Here is a 24454-nt window from a genome sequence, read left to right on the forward strand (position 1 = left end):
ACGTCCGCGTCGCATGAGAAAGTATTTTGCAGAGTCAAACCTACGAACTACCTTAAAATGTCGGTGGTCGTACTGAATTAAAGTCGTGTATGCATTGGAAATCAAATTGCTAATCTGCTTACAGAAGTAAATGAACTATTAAATGTTTTCTTTGTTTTTTAATTGAATGTAACAAAAAGTTATTCCCAAATAAACGAGTCCAAGTAATATAATAAATGCGAAAGTAAGTTTGTTTGTTAGCTCTTTACTCATTTTGTACTGAATCAACCTTCTTGAAATTTTGTGTATGTATACTTGTAATTAAAAGTCTGGATGAGGACGTGTGGTACCTGAATACGTCAAAAAACTATAGTTCTCGTGGGATTGTAAGAAAGCTTGTATTCCTTAAACATTGCGCGAGCGCAGCTGCGGGCAAAAGCTAGTCGTAAAATGATGTATTTCACCACATCTTGCGTCACTGCCCTTCGGAACGAAGTTCTCGAGAAATGACATATATCTAATGACAAACACATAAAAATATAAGTGCCTAGAAAACGTTTCACGGAAAATGGTTTAATAATATAGAATCCTTGGTATGACAAAATATTGATTGAATGTTGATTCATTTCCGGGAGTTAGAACGACACATACCTGCTTATTTGAATATGCTGTTTATTGGGATTATTTCCGCGAAAATCGTATTGTGACATACGAGCTTTTGAATGGGGTTTTACTGTAGTGAGAATTTGCAGAATTCGTACCAAAGCAGATGTGAACATAATTTAAAGTAAATAATAAGCTTTTGCATTATACTTTTAATTGTTTTGGTTTTGCACACAGATTTTTATTCAGCGATTTTTGTGGTCGCGCATCTATAAATACTTCAATAAATTTCCTTTTAAATGTCCATACAAACCGCATTATGAAAATAATAGTTATTCATAAACTTGTCAGAAAAGGTACCTAGCTTTACTAAGTAACACAAAATAAAACGAACGAACTGTTAATTAGTACGATTTCATATTTCATGCACATTCTCACGCGTCAACCGCAAATTGCAAGCGAAACCGCAGGCGTTAACATATCAAGAGAGAACATTAAACCTTACCCGGGTCATTTGAGTAATAGCGTAATAAGGGACAGGGATAATTCCTAAACCGCGTTTGAGAAATTGAAATACTATACATGACTTGTAAGTATTAATTACTAGACGTGTGTAAGAAAGAGTACATAATTTCGTAAAAAGCGAGTAGGTAAAGGATAAAAACGTTACCAACCCGTGTATTAAAAGATTTCAAAACGGGAAGTGTGTTATGGTAGGGGGCCTACCGTAAAATATTTATTTAACCTTTTCACGCACAGACTTTTTAAGAAGAGTTGAAAAGGCAGTCTTTTTTTAGAAGTTATATACGTCATGACATGAGAAAGAGACAATGAAGAATATATTCCTCACGTTTTAATGCTATCTACATGTTTAATTTAGCAAACTTTGAGAATATTTACACTTCATTCGAGATGACCTGATGACAGCCACAGGCGACATCGTTTAAACAGATGCGAGGTATTCGTTCACTAAACGCTACCGGAGCCGCTAGCAATAGCTAATATTTTTATATTCAGAAGGTGTGAAAATGATATTATTTATTATGGAAACATGTAAAGTAACTACTAACATTATGTAAGTCAAATAGCTGAACGTAGCCTACCAGTCTTTTCAAGACTGTTGGCTCTTTCTAGCCCACAAGGGATAAAGGCGTGACCATATGTATGTATGTATGTAACATTATATCCTCGTTGCCATACTAGAATAACAAACCTGAGTGATCACGAGGAAACAGAGCGGTAAAAGTGGCAGAATATTTTTAAAATTTAAAAATCGAAAATCGAAAATTTTTAAATCTTTGAAATTACATTGCGACACCAACGAGATAATCAAGCTTTTATTTAATAAAATCCAACAATTTAGTGAAGTCACCAGCCGCTGGGTCTGAACAATCGGCCCATCGCGGTCGTGTCTCGTGAGCTGATAGTGATCGTGGCGTGCTGGACTGCGGAAACGTTTGTGCGACACTTGTAAAATTCACATGGCAATATTAATGGATGCTTCTAGATGGAAGAGCTGGTTGAACTTTCTATATGAAGCCTTTAAATAAAAACATTTTCACAAGTCTCATAATTTTTTTCATAATTTTCGGAGTTCTTCACGATAAAAGATTTCCAACCCAAATCTCTACGTGGCATAGTTTCGTCAACCCCTATAAAAAAGGGAAGTAATTAATTCACAACCACACTGGTATTGTAACATTCCCCTTTTTCACAAAAGGTTATAGAATCTTATTAAAAAATATAAATCGGACAAAACGTCAATTTAGACGTTTGGGTTCCCGCCAAAAAAATCAATATACCTACCTAAGCTTTGCATTTCTCGACAGCTTTAAATCTTGGCGTTTAAATGGCAACGAAGTGTCTATTAAACTCAGTATTTAGTGTAAGCCTGAGGCATAAGCTAATTAATATTTCCTGCAAAACTAATAGATATCTTAGCCTAAGTAATGTCAATAATGTTAGCTACCAATGTCAACAAGACACCGCACTTCAATTCAACGACCGTATTATGTCAGAAACATTATAAATGAATTAGTTCACTACTAAAACGCATTCCGTTTGCCTAAGGCGTAATATTGGTAGAAGAATTTAGGGCTTGAATGACGCTAGACCGGACGTATACCTATAACGTACCTAATACTATGTTTGTATAGATTAAACGCGTGCGCAATTGAGACTCACAGTGTCGAATACTTTATTTACAACATGTCCAATATAATTTAACGAATCTTCTTGAAATGTTCTTATGATTGTAGGCTCAAGAATCTTTATTCGCATTCATGTTATTTCTTTGAACATTTGTTACGCGATAAAAATATATTCTACAAAAAGACAAAGCGCTAAAGAATGTGCTGATTAAAGGCGTGACCAAAACATTTAATAACCGCGGGGTGTATTACAAATTCGCTGTCAAAATCCAATCATTAACGCGTATTATTACACTCGTTTCTTTATTGTGTTCATCATTAATTTCTATTTTCATTTCATATAGGTACAATTCTAAAGAACTATATTAATCATTGCGTACCTACAGATGCTGTCACGTGATCCCACCTGCCAACGCCAGTTAGATAACCATGTGGGAACACTTTCACTAACGTTTTTACTGTCATACACTACAATGACTATCTCCGCGCTTGAATGAGGTTCGATCTGCTATTGTTTAACCCTTTGAGTTTTTATACAATAGTTAATTAATAACTAATGTATATTTGAGGGCTAATGATCTTATTTAATAAGGAGTCGCTTCTTGTAAAATACTTAACTCGTCCAATCCAGAATCATGGTCGTTAAAGTGCATCCCGGGCTCCTCCCAGGCGCCTACGCCAAAACAGTTAAGCGAGAAATGTGTATGAAGCAAAAGAAGTATGCAGAGATATCAAGTTGAAAGATGTAGTCTCTGAGAAAGAGGCATGTACGTTTGTAGGTATGTTATATTCAAGAGCTTCTTGAGCAAAGCTAGGTACCCTAATTAGTTATAAAGCAAATCCGACAATATCAAACAAAGTTAATAGTGATTTATGTACGCCCATTAATAGTGTTAGTTAAGTAGGTCAAGGCCACTAATTGACCCTAAACAAACACAATGTAGAGCATGTCTGATTCGTTACACTGTTTGTATCAAAGATTCTATGGACCATAAAGCAAGGACAATTTTTTTACACAACAAACATACAATTGGTTGTCATATAATATTAGATCCAAAAATTTAAGGTATGCTTGAATGTTAAGGTAATCTTTGTACAAAATTACATAAAATTCGATCATTACCATTTGAGTTGAGTTTATGAATGGTGAATGCAGGTTAAATAAGTGCAATAGGGATATTGGAAGTATAAGGACAAGACACTTTATCAAAACGGGGACGTTTTGGCGAAAGGTCAGTTCAAGAGTACCCTAACCTTGCATAAAAAGAAATGTGAATGCGGAGGAATGAATAGAACCACTGGAAACTGTTGCACATGCAATTCGTTACTTAACAAAAAATCTTTGAAGACTATATGAATATTGGTAATTTTTTTTTAAATGTTTGATAAACCCTTACCTCTTTCATCTCCTCATAGTCCACTCCGTGTGGTTGCGTTACATTATTCAACGCCCGCCACATCTTCACTCCATCCTTCTTCACCAGCCCCTCCTGTCTCTTCAGCACCAAATTCAACTGTTTCCCAAACGCCTCCAAATCTATCCTATGCACACCAGTTTCCTGATCGTCCACTACCCTTTCCTCATCACTGGCACTCAATTCACTATCAGTAACTTCACTAGAATTCGTCACACTAAAATCGACGCTCACTGTATTATTTAAATCACCAATAATGTCAACATCTTTGATGAATTCTTTCGCTTTAACGAACATTTCATCATTGAGAAGGGATGGTGGACTAGTCTCGGTCTTCCATTTACGTTTCTCCTTTTGAGTTTTTTCGTGTGGGTTTTTTGATGGATTTTGGGAGTGGGTGTTGGTGGGGTGGGATGTGGGAATGTTCCGCCTGGCGAGGTGGTGGGTAAGTTGAACTAAGTGGTACTCTGGAACTAAGCTGTGATGCTCCACGTGGAAGACGTTTCGAAGCTCGTCTGGAGACATGTGCTCGTGGATCTGAAAAGATGGAAAACAGTCCGATTAAATGATGAAATTTCAAAATAGGTATTGATTTAGTTTCTTCGTAAAAGTAACTGTTTCTGAACACTAGTCGTCTTGGATCATGGAAAAAAATATGAAAACCATTCATATCTGGTGATAGAAAATTATGAAAAGCCATTCGTTCCTTTTATTAGCAAACGTATATAAAAATAAAAACACGATTTTTATTACATTTTATGAGTAACAATTTCTTGCCCTAAAATCTAGTCATATCGCTAGCAAAATATCTGTAAGATTTTTGAATACAAAACATTTTTAAATCTTAACAATTTCACAAATGTATACCGGATTCTGACCCAAAATGTTACTGATCTTATAAATCTTTATTAATTTTTCCTACTATATTTTTTGCTGTTTGTTTGTTTATATTTTCTACATTATTTTTTGCTTCAATAACTGTATCGGCACGAGTCCACATCCGTATTGCCTGAATGTCAGTGGCCAGATCTCGCAAACCTTGGGCGAGGTCATCGTCTTATACTTTGCCTTTCTCGATATATTTCCATTTTTGTACAACAATACCTTATGATCAGCGTTTGAGCGGCGTAGTTCGTAAAAATAGTTATAACATATTTTTATATTATGAAATTATTATTATTATTATATTTGTACCGTTTGGTTCCCGGCCGAAATATAAAAAAAAGAATAGAATCACTCTATCCCTTTCCCAAGGATGTCGTAAAAGGCGACTTATAAACTTGGGATTCTTCATTTAGGCGATGGACTAGCAACGTGTCACTATTTGAATCTCAATTCTATCATTAAGTCAAACAGCTGAACATGGCCTTTCAGTTATACGAGACAATTGGCTCTGTCTACCGCGCAAGGTATATAGACGTAACTATATGTATGTAGTTATATTATGGAATGAACACGAAAATTTATAATGTTCTAAGAAAATTAATTAATTGTATTTATATTTATTATTTGCAGCGCTCCGGAGCTTCGCTCCCGTGGGAATTTAGATAAAAAAGAACCCTATGTGTTATAATAATTTATTGCATTTTTACATTTAATGATTAAGACTTTTAATGTACAAATTAATTTTCTCACCAGATGTTATCAAAAACGTACGAGTATCACAATCAGATAATATCAAGTTTTAAAGGTAACTGGACCACCGTGTAGGGTGAAAATATTACTTAAAAGAAAAACATTTTTGGATTATGTACATGTTTAACATGCAAATTGGTTTAAAACATTTCGCGAATGGCTTGAAAATGTCTAAATATATTTCGGACGCGCTCAGATTTCGGTATTGAAGTATTTTTGTATTCTACATTATGTTTATCCGCTTACTCGAATTTCTTATTGTATAATGGATACGGGTACATTTCATGAATGCAACAATGTTGTTTTAAAAGGCACTGCATTTTATCTTGGACACCAATAAAAATCATATTTTGTTAATTTAGGCACATAACATAATCACTTCAATATCTCTTGCGGCGTAGACAGAGCCAACGGTCTTGAAAAGAATGAAAGTCCACGTTCAGCTGTATGGCTTACGATGGAATTGAGATTCAAAAAGTGACAGGTTGCTTGTCCATTACGCACGCTTACAAGATGAATCCTTTCGGTCTTGGCGGGACTGTCGGCTCTGTCTACACCGTAAAGGATAAAGACGTGACTTTATGTATGTATGTTATTTATTTTCCACAATAAGCTATAATTTGAGATTTAAAATAATTAGGTTGTATTGTTTTCCATACAGACACACTGAGGTTGTTACAAATTACAATACGACTCTCAATTACAGGATTACAAGCAAAATTTATACTTCCCGCCATTGTTTTAAGTTTCCATTCACTTTTGAGACCTATTTCGTTTCGCTAAAGCGATATTTATTGAGCTGACTTTAATTACTAAATTCCATAATTTATTGCATCTTAAAATGAAATATTCTTTGAATAAAGTCCTTATTAATATGTAATGGGTCATTATTGACGTTAATAGTAATGGTCTTTTTAACTTTTTTGCTCTATCCTTTAAAAAATTTTATTTATGCTTTAATAACATATTTTAGTTAGCAAATATTGTAATAAATATATATGTCACGTTTGATTTCTCATTATTTCTAACCAGCTCTAACCCGAAGCTTCGTACTTGCGAATTTAGCACCACCTCATATAAAAATCGACAAATTTAACGCCATCTACCAAAAGCAAGGAATTTAAGTCCACCTACAAAAAGAAACGAATTTAGCGCCACCAACCAAAAGCGAAGAATTTTTGGCCACCTACAAAAACCGGAGAATAAGAAGCGTCACCTATAAAAGAATATAGGATGGCAAGTACCCAATGTCTTTGTCCAGACTCTTAATTGGTTCAGATAGCGCGTGAAGACCAACCACTCCATATCTTTCCCGTGGACGTCGTTAGGGCGACTAAGGGAAATGTTAATAAACTTGGAATCATTCTTGTAGGCGATGGGCTAGTAACCTGTCACTATTTGCATCTCAATTCTATCATAAAGCCCAACAGCTAAACTTGGTCTTTCAATCTTTCAAGACTACTGGCTCTGTTTACCCCGCAAGGGATATAGTATGTATGTATTTTTCAACAAAGAGAGAGAAAGAGATGCCTTAAGAATTACTTAGTTCTCGAAGCCAAAGACCATTAATTTACAATGCCTAAAAGCTATAGAATGTCTGCTCTGATTCAGTTACGCAAGTACACTTTCCTGAGTATTTCCTATGTATAAATCAAGCGCATTGTACCTAATACCCGGTCTGACCAGGAAAGCGACTTAGGTAATCATTTTAACGGTCCTATCTCACCAGTCAGGTAAATTCAATAAATGTTTGACGTTGGAATTGGTTATAGAAATAAATTTATTTGCAGAATATGTATCACTCAATGATGTCAACTAAAGCGTGCTATGGCGAATATTTATTAAGCTAATCGAACAATATTAAATATTATTCGCTAATACTGAATAAATTATTAAAAACAAACACTCGTGGCTTTGTCAACCTTTTGGTATGAATGTAAATGTATGAATGTAGAACTAATGGTTGACTGGAAAATAATGTTTCTAGCATTAAGTTCGACAATTGTGCTATGCATTTGTATTTTGTACATTATAAATAAATAAATCTCTCTTGATTGATATTGAAAGAATTTTTCGCTTTACGCGGGCGTACTCTGGTAACACAATACATACCTACCCTGCTGTTCACAAGGTTGTATGTCGGTTTGTTTGTTATTTGCATAGCGAAGGACACCACAATGGGATTTATTGTGTTTACTTGTTTATTCTATAAATAATATGTTGAACGTAATGTATGACTAAGTATGAAGGAAATAGAAGATTCAAGTGCAAAATAAGAATTGAGTTTCTTTTCCTATTGTTATGTTTCATATTTATAATATAGAATTATGACTTCTTTATTATAAAGAAAAATGTACTGTTTTTATTTGTTAGTAACAAATACATGTATACTAAAAAACTACCACTCAATTTTAATATAATGTTTGTATTTGGCACAAAGACAGCATTTTCAGGAGTAAAATTGGTTCCTTTTTATCTATAAATCCCAAGGAAGCGAAGCCCCAAGCAAAAGCTAGTCTACAATAAAAGCGTCTTCTTTTTTATTTTTAATATACGTACATATTACCACGTCTATATCCTTTGCAGGGTAGACAGAGCCATCGAAAGTTCACGTTCTGCTGTATTGCATTAGAATAGAATTGAGATTCAAATAGTGATATGTTGCTAGCCCATCGCCACATGGCACTAAAGAACACTTTTTGTTTTTTATCTACATAAGACTAATTGTTTTTTTCGGATTTAGTTAACATTTTCCATTAAAAAGGAAAATGGAAATTTATAACGCGTTGATGTCTTTTCAATGATATGTCACGTTCAGCTGTATGGCTTTATAATGGAATTGAGAATCAAATAGTGACAGATTGCTATCAGGCTGGCTATGAGCCCATTGCCTACAAGAAGAAGCCAAGTTTATTAGCCTATCCCTTAGTCGCCTTTTACGGCATCCATTGAAAAGATATAAAGTGATTTAAGTAGGTAGTAGTAAACTTCTCTTGTTGTAGAAAATTATTCATATTTGAAAAACTATTAAGATTAACTTGTTTTGATATAACGATATGTAACAGCGTTGCATTAAAGCATTACGCAAACTAGTCTCACAAAATGAACGTGAGTGAGAGCCGCTTAAAGGAAACAGATTAATACGTCACAGCCCGTTACGATCGACCTTAAACTATACAAGATGGCGCATTCTAATTACATCATGTTATGTGATAGATGAGCGGAGATGTACAGGGTGCAATTTCGACAAATGTCAGGTTTACACGCGTTAAAAAAATTAATATGGTTCATTATTTATGCGTGATAATGTGTGTGTGTATGGGTAGTGCCGTATGGTTCCCGGCACCAATATAAAAAAGAATAGGACCACTCCATCTCTTTCCCATGGATGTCGTAAAAGGCGACTAAGAAATATGCTTACAAACTTGAGGTTCTTTTTTAGGCAATGGGTTAGCAACCTGTCACTATTTTAATCTCAATTCTATCATTAAGTCAAATAGCTGAACGTGGCCATTCAGTCTTTTCAAGACTGTTGGCTCTGTATACCCCGCAAGGGATATAGACGTGACCATATGTATGTATGAAAATGTATATTAAATTAAGAAAATATGACCTTTTGACCACGATCCTGGATTGGATAAGTCAGTTTTTACATTAAGTAAATTCTGTATGACCTCCGCATTCTTTACAGTGGGGAATCTAAACACATTTAATCATAGTATTTATTTAGTTTCCTCCCGATGTCGTCCCTCACTGATAGAGCATCGGTTAGCGATCAAACTAATGTGAATAACTCAAAATAGATTTATTATATTTTATTTAATGGTACACTAGCTGTGCCCGCAACTTCGTCCGCGTGGAATAGTTATTTCGCGCATTATTGAAGCCCGCAAGGATGAATAATTTTCCCCGTTCTTTTTTCACATTTTCCATTATTTCTTTACTCCTTATAGTTGTAGCGTGATGTTATATAGCCTAAAGCCTTCCTCGATAAATGGCTTATTCAAGTCAAAATGAATTTTTCAATTCGAACCAGTAGTTTCTGAAATTAGCGCGTTCAAACAAACAAACAAACTCTTCAGCTTTATTATATTAGTATAGATGACTAGGATGAGTAGAATTCCAATGTGTGCCATGCCATCCGAGAAATCAGGCAACAGCCTGTATATAGCAGTGTATCTATGTTTATCTGAACTCCAGATATCAAATTGCTCAAGATTTGAAAGTAATTATAAATCATTAATATTGGTTTCAAATGATCGTGTGCTATCATCATGATCTGACATAAAGCGAGATAATGTGAGAGGTAATGGAAGATATTTGATTAAGAAGTTCAGTATCTTAAAGACACGATTGAATTAAATTTAAAATCAATTAAAGTGGAGAAATCATAGAATTCTGAAAATATAAAACGAAATTGAAATAATTTACGACAATGCCATTTCGTGCATAAAACTATACGAATGATGTGTCGTCTATCTCAGAATTGAAATGCAATAAGAAAATACTGTTGGTGCCACAACCATCATTTGCGATGTCACAACTACCAATAATTACCAATTCTATAGTCGTATTTTATCTATGATTAACACAAACCTCCTTTGACTTACTCTGTTTATACCGACATTTAAGTAAGTATGAACAAACAATGGTATGCACTTGCATTGGGCAAGGAAAACACTTAATCTGTACAATCAAGCACATAATTCGATGCAATTTTAAAAACATAGCTTGATTTTTAATTGTTTAATGAACTAGGTTAGTTTAAATTCTACATTTCAAATTCATACCTCTAAATAAGATGTATTCTCTTTCTTCTCTTTAGGGGGAAAGAGTAAGTAGGCCTTCCCCTTCCAAAGTTCCCATTCGCTCTTTTCTTTAACACATATTTGCTTCGTAAGGCTATTATCTTTCATCCTCTGCATATGACCAAACCATCTAAGGTAAAGAGGTTACAAACATAGGTATATACTACAGAAAATATGTATTAAGTTTCGCTTTTGACTGTACCTATTACAAACACGATATGGCGTATTATAAACGAAAGTGCTGGGCGTAATATGATCGTATCTTTATGCATACTGATAAAGTTAATGAGTATTTTCGTAATCTGTAATAATTAAGTCAAGGCCGAATTTACTTTGTTTCACTAACATGTTAATTTGCTATTAACTGAGATAAATTTGTATGAGATGATGACAGATTAAACTTAAATTAACAGACAAAATAAGTATTTATTTTTCTTACACATGTTAATTGACATCCTTGTATAAAATTATTTTAAATTGTAACGATAAATAAAAAAATGTGGTATAAAACAATTTGAAAAAAAAGACGACACAATTTTTTTAATGAAACGAACATCTTCAATACAAAATTATGCCAAAGGCCATTAAAAAGTTTCATAAGACCGGCCTAATGCGTCGGTTCCGTCGGATTGCTAATACTCTTGGTTTTTTCACACGATACGAGCAATTTGTACGTCCGCTACTTGGCGGGCGATACGTAACCTTGTGTGTTACAACACTTATGAGAAGCATACAACACGAGATTGTATCGATTTTCGTAGTTTGGAAGCAGAGAAAAATAAAGTTACTAAACAGCGACAACAGTTTTTACGGCCATGGATATACATAAGTCTTTTGCTTTTCTAAATCTACTTCCTTACCATGTACGACAGTAAGTCAAAATAATTATGTCAAAACACTTTGGATTTTTTTATTCGCTTTGGCAGCAACGGAATTAAATTAAAATTAAATTTAAGTGATGCCTTTGGAGTAAATTCGTTGAAGGACAATGCAAACTTAAAGAAAAATATATAACATTACATATCATCACTACATTGTATAAAACGAAGTCGCTTTCTCTGTCCTATGTCCCTTTGTATGCTTAAATCTTTAAAACTACGCACTGGATTTTGATGCGGTTTTCTTCAATAGATAGAGTGATTCAAGAGGAAGGTTTATATGTATAATAACAACCATTAAATAGTGGAGAAATACTGTTATTTTTGAGGTTTCTAATATAATGTCGTTAATTAACATATTTTTTTCCGCTTACATTGCAAACGCAAGCTGAACCCTACGAGATTTATCAGAATAATGTACCTACTAATTATTTGTACACATTGAAAAGGTCTACAGAAAACTCCGCGATGGTATATGTCTATCTCTCATGGATATCCCACAATAACAATTTTTGGTCATTTACTTTTTACGACGTTCAACACTGCACCCGTGCGAAGCCGGGGCGGGTCGCTAGTTTATATGTAGGTATATACAAGCCAAAGAACATAATAATTATTATTATAGGCGCAGATTGAAGGGAGTATTAAATTTTTTTCTTGTCACTAAACAGAAAATAATGTGCGGAAATCGATGAGTTATTTTGGCGCGAAAGTATCTGACATTCGCCGCCATATTGCCTGACGGCCATCTTGGCTCGACCTTGCTCCAGAAACGCACCGGTTCGTTTCGCAATCTCTTGGTGGGAAAATTCATGATCCTATTGATTCAATTATTAAGTACAACTTTGTTTTACGAAATGATGACGGAAATTGAAGAAAATTTGTCAATCACAAGTGTCATAAAAACCAACCGTTTAAAGTGGCGACACAGATCTCTCCTAAAATAAGTGAAATTTTGAATGCATTGAAAATTTTAACTTGGCCACCAGGGAATAACCATGTAATCGAGATAAAATTTATATAGTAAGAGGCGATTAAGGGATTAAGCGGGAAATGGGCGGCAGCGCGAGAAAAAGATACATTTCAAAGCAACTAATTAGGGCTAACAAAGTGTCGAGTGTCCAGTCAAGGTCCCTCGGCCGGCCAGTTCCTTTCATTGTGCTAAATAAGCCCAGCATTGTTCCGTTGTATGCCCCACCGTGTTTTGCATCGAATTCCCTTATTACCATACAAACGGTAAGGCCGCTGTCTACAGAGGCGTCGATGTAACACTCAATCATTTTGACGACCTCTATGGCATAATGGTAATCATGTTTGTGTATTTCACATATCTGTATTGATTACCAGATCTTTTTATAGGCGGTTTTAGTCATCCAATTGTTGTATTTCGATGACTGGCTGAAAACTGTTTTACATATATGCAACCTTCACACTGGAAAAATTACCTCGAAATCTATTCGTACTTTGATTACAAGTGAGACGTGTCTTTTTCTAATTGACTTACTTAATTTGAAAGAGAGGGAAAGAAAAACAGTTTTAAGTCATGTTTTTATTGTGTTCTATCTTTTTTTTTAATAGTTTTCCAGCTTGTTTGTATTTATTTCCATGGATCTAGTTAAACCTTTAACCAAGTAATTGCAATACAGCATAATCCAAAGTTTAGGATTTTCCCTCCTCACTTTACTCCTTTCAGTTTCATTGTTTCATTCATTTCAGTATTCAAAGTTTCATTAAAAATTCCATTACTTTTTCTTAATCAAAAAGAGTTGGTGCGACTAAACAATAGTAGTAAGATTAGTATTAGCAACAAAACTGTTTGTTTGTTTGTACATGCTGAACTCAGGCAGTACTAATGAACTTCATGAAACGTTTTTATTGTACAGCTATTAAACTTTCGGTAACTAGAACATTTGAGGTAGAACCATGATACATTCTTCCGCAAAGTCGCAGTCATCAGCTAGTCAAAACAACAAGACGCATACTTCCCAGGCCCTTCAAGATAATTTATTCGATTGTTAGAATTCAGTGATATGCTATCTACAAAATGAAACACTGCATTCTGTAGCCATGTTTAGGCGGACAATGAGGTGTCGACGCGATAATTTTATATGGTGTGTATATACATATAATTGTGTTGTAATTGTTAGCAATATGCGTAGACGGTCGTTGAACCGAAATTATAATAGTTGAAAGATGTATGAGTTTACAAGGTTCATGTTTATAAATTCAGGAAAGTTTGTTAACAGCAAAATTCTAGAAGAAACAAAATTATCTTTTCCTTTCGTACAGATGAGTATCAGTTTGATCATTTAATTTGCATGGGATGGACGAAAAATATAGCCGTGAACTAAATTTGTGTAATGAATAAAATAAATATAAATATATGCGGAAAAAATTGACTTAATAATATTTCCTCGCGATCCAAAAGTCTAGGTAGCAAAACGTCAAACAAGGCGAAACGTGTAATGAGCAACCTGCCTAGCTAGCTAATTGCTCTTGTAGCAAAACGTCTTATTATTAAGTGGATTATAAAACAAATTTGGCTCCTCACACTACCCACAGCAATAGTTTTACTGATTTTATTAAACTAGGATATGACAATTATAACAACAAAAGCGCAACGAATACATCAGTCAAAGAGCATATATTGATCAATTTCATTGTTATACTGACCTTTCCGCCGTATAAACAGACAATACGATTATTTATTTTTCTATAGACTACTACATAACTACACGGGAAAGCTTTCGTTCCGCGATGGTACTAACAAAGTTTGACCTTTGCCAAGAACAAAACTAATTTGAATGTCAATCGAATTTGGAGATTAGGCTTGTAGCGTGACTTTGTAATTTTTAAACATTTTGATACGTTAATTTCCGTTTCTATGGATATCCCAGGATAATTAGTATAGTAATTACTACTAAGTGCCTAACGCAAGAGATCCTCACATTTTTTTACTTTTTGCGCAGCAGTAGGATATTTACATGGTCAAGATATGCACTAGTTATTTATAATTTTGTTCTTTAGTTGTCTTTAGCCTTCCAACATCCACAGGGATACTACAGAGTAGTTCCTGTTCTTCCTTGTCTAAAATTGAGACATTTAAACAGACAGACAGTTTAAACGACCTTATCATAATGAATATATCAATTGTATAATAGCTATTGAAATGAACCGCCTACACAGCTATCGACTCAATTAAAATAAAATGAGATGCATTTATTCTTTGCGCTTGTTTTTTTGACAATAGAAAGCAGTTATGTAAATGACGAGTAAAGGTTCATACATAAACGTTTTTTTATCATTCATTATCTCCTCTCGGCGGCCTCTGTGGTGATCTTGTCTGTTGTGTAGAAGGTTCCGGGTTCGAATTCTGGCTACATGATGGGAATCGGACTGATTGGCCTATCCCTTGGATGCTTATCTACATACATACATTTAATTACGTCTTTATCCGTAAGAAAAAGCCCACAGTCTTAAAAATACTAAAAGGCCACGTTGAATTGTAGAATCAATGATGGAATTGAGATGTAAATAGTGACAGGTTGATAGCCCATCGCCCAATAGAAGAATCCCAAGTTTGTATGAGCCTATTTAAATGCTTCAAAGTGCTTGAAAAGATAATTACTTTTAACCTAAGAGCAAGTATAATAGAGCCTTATTCAGATGCTAACATTTCCGACGTGCAAATGGCACTTGTCCAAACTAGTTGCTTCCCGCGGTGTCGTCCAAAAATAGTGACGAATGGTTTTGCATAACCGGCAGGTGATATAATGATTGATTTAGTGAAGATGAGTGATGGTTTGCGTAAACAGTCGCGTGAAAATGTTCATCGTAATTAAAGTTTAGACTAAAAAGGACCTTTATGAAAAATAATAAGAGATATAAATAAAAGTTACCAGGTAATTTAGATTATTATCTTTTCCATAGATGCCGTAAAAGGCGACTTAAGTAAAAGCTAATAAACTGGGGCTTCTTCTTGTAGGCAATAGCCTAGCAACCTGTCGCTATTTTGTATAATATAATTAAGCCATGCAGTTTAACCTATTATGTCTACCCCACAGAGGATATAGACGTGATTACATAATGTATGCATGCATGTATAAAAGTTATGAAGCCCTGTCTTCCTCCTAGCGGTAATCCCGGTTATATTCTCACCTCCAGAGAGGAACTCTGGAGGAGCTGCGTCTTTGACCTAAGATAAGATTGAAGATAAGATTAGGATTTTGTGCTTCGCGCAAAATCCTTTCCTTTGCAGGGAAAAAAATTATATTACGGTAAAAGCTGCGCAAAATGAGGTTATGTATAGGCACTATATCGTTAGACGTCTAAAAACAGGAAATCCATTACTGTTTGTAAATAATTTTTTTTTACAAACGAATGGACTTAGCACTAAGTGTATTAGTATAAAGAAGTTCTAATGTCATTGTTGACGGAACTAGGATTAATTCTAATAGGTGCACAAGGAAATAAAGATAAGCCTGAATACTTCGATAAGAAACGGAGGTCCTATATCTTTATAGGTCAGTAATTAGTACTAAATAGTATTTATTATCTGTGGCATGAATTGTGTCCGTGATTGTAGATTAGTATTTAATACTATATCCGGTAGTGAATTGTATTTTTGTGACACAATAAAAATATTTAATGGATGTCATTTGTTACTTTAATTAATCGATCAACCAGGCGTCAACGATGTTTATATTATTATTATATTAGCGACTGGCCCCGGTTTTGCACTGGTAAAAATAAAGATTTAAACCTTTCTGAGAAAACCCTCTTTCCAACATTTCAAACAGAAACAAAATCCGTCCACAACTTTCCGTGATAAGCGAATGCATACAGCCAGATATAATAGGGGAACTTTATACTACACTAGAGGCCGCCCGTGACTTGGTCCGCATGGAAACCCTATCAATCCCGCGGGAACTCCGGGACAAAAAGTAGCCTATATGTTACTCTGGGTCTTTAGCTATTAAATCGTATTCTATCATCCATAATGAATAGAAAATTCATAGGTAAGTATATAAATTTGTCTAACTCAAATTTAAGAACCAATACAAACAAAATTCCTTCCTAACTCAAATTTTTAAATTACCAAAATTCATAAAAAAAATAATATCATTCATCTATCTTGTCAATCGTAAATATGATCGATTACCAAACTGGGCCGTGAACTGGGCCACCACGCGCTCCACTGCTCGCTGAGAGTGGTCCACGGCCCACTTCCTACCACTTTCAGTTTCGATACGCTTGCACTTTCATTTGGAGACCAGCCCTTTCATATGCCATGTGGTTTCCAGCAAAAATTAATGTGACACGACAACTCCGCGTTATACTAGGTATAGAAGGCGACAAAAACAATTGATTGACAATCTTTTGTTTTGTTCATGCTAATTTTTATCTTCACAAATTTATGTTGATGTCGGGCAGAAATAGGCACTTTATTTACCTAATGCCCTGATCCAAGTTTGGATCTCCGCTATGAACAAGGTCACGGAGGTCAGATGACAGTCGTTTCTTTCTGTGTCGTTGTCATATGAGGAACGGATCGCACGTATTTTATCTCAGACATCTCGAATCATCTGACAATGATCCGTGGTCACTGAGCGACTATTGCAATGCAAAAGTTTCAAACAATGTTTATAGTTATTCCAATTTATCATATTAAATAATATTTGATGAATGAATACAAAAAGTAGGTCTATATCTGACCCGAGGCACTCATTGACCTACTACTGCCTACCGTAATATCACTCTCGATTTCTTTACACTTTCTTTAGAGCGAACGTAATACCTTGATCACGTCATTCAACTTCTTTCACGATCACGTCATTCCTTTGTTTTGGTTAGATTTTAATTATTGTTAACGCAACATGCTACTAAAAATAAATGCCATAAAGAAGCGCTGCTAGCCAGTAAGTACTTTAAATAAAACTAATACTAGATTTCGCGCCGAAATCGCCAAGTTGGCAACACTGATATGGGTATACAGTTTTATTTTTGTTTTAAAAATGGAAAGCGCACACGGAATCTTTTACAAATAAATTAAGACGTACACAACAAATAAACCACAAATAAGTCATACATATTGCGAAATGATAAAACAAGGAAGTTTACTAACAAAAGGGATTTAAATTTATACATACAACAAGATTTATGTTTTAACTAGAGTTTCTCATTTCTCGACCATTTTTATTTCTCGGAGCACGAGAATTCCCGACAACTGTTTCCCGGGAATTCTCGGGTTGTCGAGAAATATGGATTTTTTTTAAATGTGTGGGATTTAACAATAAAACTACGCTTTTTACGCAATATTAAACACAACATCTATTAATCAAAAACATTAACTATAGAAAACTTTAATCAAGCGAACAAAATAAACTCTAGTGAGATCTTTTAATCATTAGGTCTACGAACAATTAGGATTAAATAGTCTTTTTCTTTGGAAAAAACAAATAAAATATCTTCTAAAAACAATGTCATCCATTATGGCACCATAACAAAACTTAGTTAGTACCTAACATTACTAAATAATACACAACAGTACTAAATAATTTACTTTAGTCTCTGTCTGTACATACTACAAACTTTTCTTTTCAATTAGGTATAAAAAATAACAATCAGACTAACTTAACAATTACGAGTAAGGTACCTACCTTAATTTAGTCTTTGTATGAATCAACCATTAAATATTTGTTATAAATGGACAGTCTTATCAGTAAACATCAGTCAGAACCTAATTAATAATCCTATTCTAATCATGTCAATACAATAAAAACTTAGATCTTTACATACTAAATAATTTACTTTAGTCTGTGTACCACAAACTTTTTAATTATGTAACATAAAAAGATAATTTTTCAATTAGGTATTAAAATAATCAGACTAGCTTAATAGTGTACCTTAGTTAAGTCCTTGCAATAAATATGCCCACTAACTTGTCTATTTACTAAGGAAATAAGCCTTTAAAAACAAAAGAGCATTTATAGCATCATCTGACAATCGGTTTCGTATTTTTGTCACAAAGTTTCCAGACAAGGAGAAAACCCGTTCGTTTTCTGTCGACGTAGGCTTTGCTGTTATAACAGCTTTATACAAAATTTCAAGATTTGGTGTTCTTTTGCCAGTGGATTCATATAACTGAAACTCTTTTTTAATCAAGCTTTTCGTAAAAACATTTTCAATATTATTCGTAGTGTCTGTGGCTGCCTTTTCAATAGCTTGTTTTAGTTTCAGCTCAAAGGATGTGGCTTGCTCGAATTGCTCGTTTTCTGATATCTGTATTAGAGTGTTATCTTCATCTTCGTATAAATTAGAGTTGCTAGGAAATAATCTATTGTACAATTCTTCTGTAAATCGTATCAAACGGGGAGTGGGGCGGGGGCGCTGTCGGTCGCTTACGCACCGCGCTGTAGAGTCGTGTGCACGTGCAAGCGCGTTATTAAGTTTTTAATTATTATTACTGAATTTCTCGATTTCTCGACTTCTCGACCACTGTTTTCTCGTCTCGAATAAGGCAAAATTTCCCGGGAATTCTCGGTTCGAGAATTCTCGCAGAGAAACCCTAGTTTTAACACATTCGTACGAATGTTTATAACACATGTTTTTTTTAAACATATCATAAATTCAATGACGAGAGATTGATCACTTATATTTTGTTATTTTTGGGTGGCATTTATGAATTTTATTGATTGCTTTTGGGATTTATGGCACCTTTATCCAAGATGCACCCATGGACATTATTTTATAAAATAAAGAGAAATCCTTCACATGGTATTATTATAAATAATATGTCTTTAATTAGAGGTACAGGTCAATTCAATAATGTAAGCCTCAAAAAAATAAAGGGTTATTACACGATTTAAAATAACAAACTAACTTCAGCCTAAATGTATCTTATGTTTGTGTGCGGAAAGACATTCATTTGGCACAATGTTTTCATTCCCTCGTCTGTACAAACGTTAGCAAAATCTAAATCAGTAAGAACAAAGAACCGCCTCAACTTCTGTCACAAACTGACCCAGTGTTTGTCACTTTCGTTTTTATGTCCGTTTTGCGACGTGCCGTGAAACATAAAGAAGGATTTTAATATCCCTGATGTCACTACACTACGATATAAGGAAAAAATATATTGAACCTTTTTTAAGCTAATATGGCTGCGTATGGCAGTAATCTTCCTTTATAGACATACATACATACATAAAATCACGCCTCTTTCCCTGAGGGGTAGGCAGAGACTACCTCTTTCCACTTGCCACGATCACTGCATACTTCCTTCGCTTCATCCACATAGACAGTTATAGACAGTTTAATTCAATAAAGGATTATTTTATATTTTAGATTATTAGACCTGTGTCTAAGTCTAATTACTTAAGCACATCATTCAGCTGAACGATTCCTTTGAGCCAACAATCTCGAAAAGACTCGAAGGTCATCATTATCAGTTTCATGTGTGTGCCTACGTAGCCTAATAAAGTAATTAAATAAATATATTTTATTCTAAATACTTAGGTATATAGGTAATCATCTAAGACACAGGCCAATCAGAAAATGATCTTTTCTCATCATGCCCTGGCCGGGGTTTGAACCCGGGACCTCCGGTGTCTCAGACAAGCGCCACAGAGGCCTAAAAGATTTAAGATCAGATAGTGACAAGCTGCTTTACATAAAATCCTATCACTTTAAAGAAGAATCCAAAGTTTATAAGCTAATATAAGATTACAAACAAAATAGTACTAATTCATATAACATTTGTATTGTACATGCTGCTGACATCTGCACATACGATGTGCCAAAGCGAGTCTTCACAATGACAAATATCTTATGTAATTAGCGGAAAGTCACTCATTCACATGGTTACATGAAATAGTACATCTTTTAACGATGAACTGGTTTTAAAATGCAGTGGTTAAGTCTTCTTTTCCTATCGTGTCCATTACTAAAAACTATAAATTCATAAAATCATCTTTCCCGAGATACGGAGGAGTAGGCAGAGGCTATACTTTTCTACTTGCCACGATCCCCGCATATTTTTTTAGCTTCATCTACTCTCTTTATAAGCTGGTCGATTTTACTCCAATTTTCTTCATGCCTTACACAAAATGACTTCCGTAATCATGATAGCAGAGGATCTTAATTAATAACCATTCTTACTAGAAAGTATTTTTCCCTTAGTCTTCTCTCACGACATTGATACTGATCAAAATAGAATATAAGTGGTTACTTAAGTGCGAGGAACTTCACGATCCCAATTTTTTTAATCTAGTTCTCCTGATCAAAATATCTGGTCAATGTTAAAAAATACCTATTCACTTTCTGTAGGAGGCTAGTGGGTCATTCATTGCACGAATGTGTTACATGACGCGGCATAAACCGGCTTTTTATAAGTAAATTATTTGGTTTCAAGTGCGAAATAGTGAGCCGACTGGCATACTTAGTGAAATTATAGGGCTTAAGTTATGAGATCATAGCGTTTACTAATATTATGTAGTCTTGGAAACGGGTGCAAAATGTGCATCCTTTGACAAGATACACAATCACATTATATAACTTAACACAGAGAAATCTAACGAGTGTTAATGACTGTGGGTTTATGACTAAATAGAGAAAAATCCTATTAACTAAATAACAGAAACAGGAACAATAAAATACTAAATACGCCACCAATATAAAAAAAAAGTATAAGACCTTATCATTCCCATGAATGTCGTAAAAGGCGACTAAGGGATAGGCTTGGGATTCTTCTTATAGGAGATGTACTAGCAACCTGACACTATGTGAATCTCAATTCTATCATTAAGCTCAACAGCTAAACGAGGCCTGTCAAGGGAAGGGATATAGACGTGATTATATGAATGACTGAATGAACTAAATTCTATACACACCGCAGTAAGCTTATGCGTTTCAGGAGATTAAAATTTACCATTAATTAATTATTACTCCATCCATTAAAAGCCACAAATCAAAAGTATTTATTTCATATGAACACAAATCATAAACTTAATTCAAACCAGGTTCAAATTAAGTTCCGTTTTGGATGGGATTACTAGATCAACGATACAGGTCAGCCTGAAAACGATAATCGTTCATTTTGTCCTAACCGTGAATGAAACCAACGACCTTCAAAAAATCAAGACACAAGAACGTTGCCACAGCGCCGCGCTTCAAGCTAATTCGGAGCCCTCCTATAACTTACACCATATGACATGATGCAACGCCCCTACCGTCGGAAGAGGGAAGTTATGTCATTGCATTGCGTGATCTCTCGCTTTGTCGGCGGTATCTACGAGTACTAGCAAAAATTCTGGGTGCCATCGCTGTAAGAAATGCTTTGATGAGTCGTGACCTTTATAGGAAGTCACGGGTGAAGTAGATCGCTGAATTATAATCTGTACAACGTTACAGATTATTAAAACATTCACATTCACCCTTGACTAGTTAACACCGTGAATAAGTTAACGAATTTTAATGATGGTCATATTTTGTGTCGTGTTGTGTATATGTATTTTCGTGTTTTTTTTTTTGTTGTTCTACCGAAAATTTTATGTTTTTTTAATTTAATCATATACGTGACACAATTTAATATTAACTATCTAATAATCATAATTTACCACTGATCTTGAAATAAAATAAACAAATATTAAATTAAAAGAAGAGTAGGACCACTCCGTCTCATTCCCATGGATGTCATAAAAGGCTTATAAATTTGAGATTCTTCTTTTAGGCGATGGGCTAGCAACCTCCATTTAAATTTCAATTCTATCATTAATTTAAACAGCTGATCGTGGCCTATCAGTCTTTACAAAACTTTTGGCTCTGTGGGGTAGACAGAGCCAAAAGTTTTGTAAGACAAGGGATAAAGATGTGATTATATGTATGTGAATATTAAATGAAGTAAACAAATATAAATCATTAAGTTATGTGTCTGTTATATATAGTATATATGTATATATACGAGGTATGGTTATATGGTACGAGGCGTAAAAAGTATGTTAGATTTTTAGCATCTTTTAATAGTATCATCATTCCCATGGTCTTGCATCCTCACCCCACTGGGGATTAGCCATCAGGATTGGCCTATTATCACGATTCTAATTTCTGAATGTGTAACCTGCGCAACCTTTTTACATTCAACCCATAATCAAAATACAATTAAGTCCACCATAAGAATGAATGATTGTAAAAACGGTCAATGACTCCGTATTATTTAGGTATTTCGATAAAAATTAAGGTTCGTACCGCTTACGTCTGAGTAATAAAGGTATCAAAAAAGGAAGACTCAACGCCTTAGGGTCAAATCAAAGAGCGTAAAGGAAAAATCGGTATTCGCATGCAAATTTACAAATCACCGGAATATTTGGTAAAAAAAAGAGCGAGCAAGCATTTTGATACTTGTGTTTGTTATGCAAATATTGTGATCGTTGCTTTCAATTTAATGAAAAAGGACACCAAAAACGCCTACGTAATCGTCATGTAGTGGAATAAAAGAGTTATTTTAAAGAAATTATATATTTCCGAAGGGATGGATTAAGGTATGGATCTCTTAAAATTAGCAAGTCTCAACAAATATAGGTAGATAAAGTGATTGATTGTAAAATAAATTAACTTATAAAGCTATTGAGACATTTGAATGTGGTAAATATTCTAAGTGGAATAATAAACATAAACAGCTTTTTTTTTAATATTTTATAAAACACAAAATGATTATGTCCATTGCGGTCTAGACTGAGTTTCGATTCATTAGAGTGGCGTGCCAAGGTGTTTATTAAAAAAAAACACTATTGGTTACGGTCAGGCAACCCTATTACAAAGTTAATAATTCCTATTCATAGAAAACTTACCACAAACGACTTGTTAAATGTTTTTACGTGGGACTATCATTATAGTACAGTTGACAACATAAATGTTTGTGAAAGACTACATACATAATATCACGTCTTTAAACCTTACGTGGTAGACAGAACCAACATGCTTAAATAGACTGAAAGGCAACGTTCTGCTCTATGGCTTAATAATGGAATTGAGATTCAAATAATGATAGTTGCTCTAGCCCATCGTCTTAAAGAAGAATACAAATTTTTTAAGTCTTTGGGTGGGTAAAACAACTTAAACTTTATAAAATACTAGCTGTGCCCGCGACTTCGTCTGCGTGGAATAGTTATTTTGGGCATCATTGAAGCTCTCAAGGAGGAATAATTTTCACCGTTTTTTTTTTCACCTTTTCCATTATTTTTTGCTCGTAATAGTTGCAGCGTGATGATAAATAGCCAAAAGCCTTCCTCGATAAATGATAAATTTAACACACAAATAATTTTTCAATTCGAACCAGTAATTCCCGAGATTAGCGCGTTCAAACAAACAAACAAGCTCTTTAGCTTTATAATATTAGTATCTATAGATTTAAAGCAATATTCTTTTTTGCACTAACTCCTTAATGAATGTATGTAAAACAGAACTGCAGCAACACTTTAGAGACCTTATAGGGAGTCAAGAAGAGTCGATGTGAGAGATAGCAAACGCGAGAGTAGCACACTCCTCCCGTCATTCGGATCATTCGGATAAATAACCGGAAGGTAGGTGAACGGGTTCTACTTAATTTAAGGTCATCCTTGATAAGTTTGGAGTTGCCTCCAAACGTATCAAGTATCTGTTGTAAACCAGCATAGTCGAGGGCGATTACACTAAGCGCACGTCTGCCCTTTACCCAGTGACACAAATTGCGGCTCGGATGCAAAAAGTACCTTTTACAAACGCGACATCTTTTTGCCGAACAAAAACTAACCTTGTCACTCCAACTTAGAATCTAAATCCCAATGATTCTGTGGAATCGCGTGCGTCAGAATGTAAAACATTGAAAGTACAGAGAATCACCATCCTCCTGGCTAGTTATTCCGGTCGTATCACTCAAACGGATAGACTCTTCATTATTATAATTTATTTTGTCTGATCTGATGCACTATGAAATATTTTCTATTCCGTTCTGA

At 34.5% G+C, this 24454-nt stretch overlaps 1 protein-coding gene across 2 annotated transcripts in view; it reads right to left on the minus strand.

Annotated features, from left to right (window-relative positions):
• Positions 1–24454, minus strand: part of LOC106135913 (A disintegrin and metalloproteinase with thrombospondin motifs like) — a 112989-nt gene that overhangs the window by 23361 nt on the left and 65174 nt on the right. For both annotated transcript variants that reach the window (XM_060951123.1, XM_013336321.2), the window contains exon 3: positions 4130–4684. In XM_060951123.1, coding sequence (XP_060807106.1) covers positions 4130–4684 — 555 coding nt within the window. The remainder of the gene's footprint in view (positions 1–4129; positions 4685–24454) is intronic.

Source organism: Amyelois transitella, chromosome 24 (genome assembly GCF_032362555.1).
Source record: "Amyelois transitella isolate CPQ chromosome 24, ilAmyTran1.1, whole genome shotgun sequence".
NCBI classification, from domain to species: Eukaryota; Metazoa; Arthropoda; class Insecta; order Lepidoptera; family Pyralidae; genus Amyelois; species Amyelois transitella.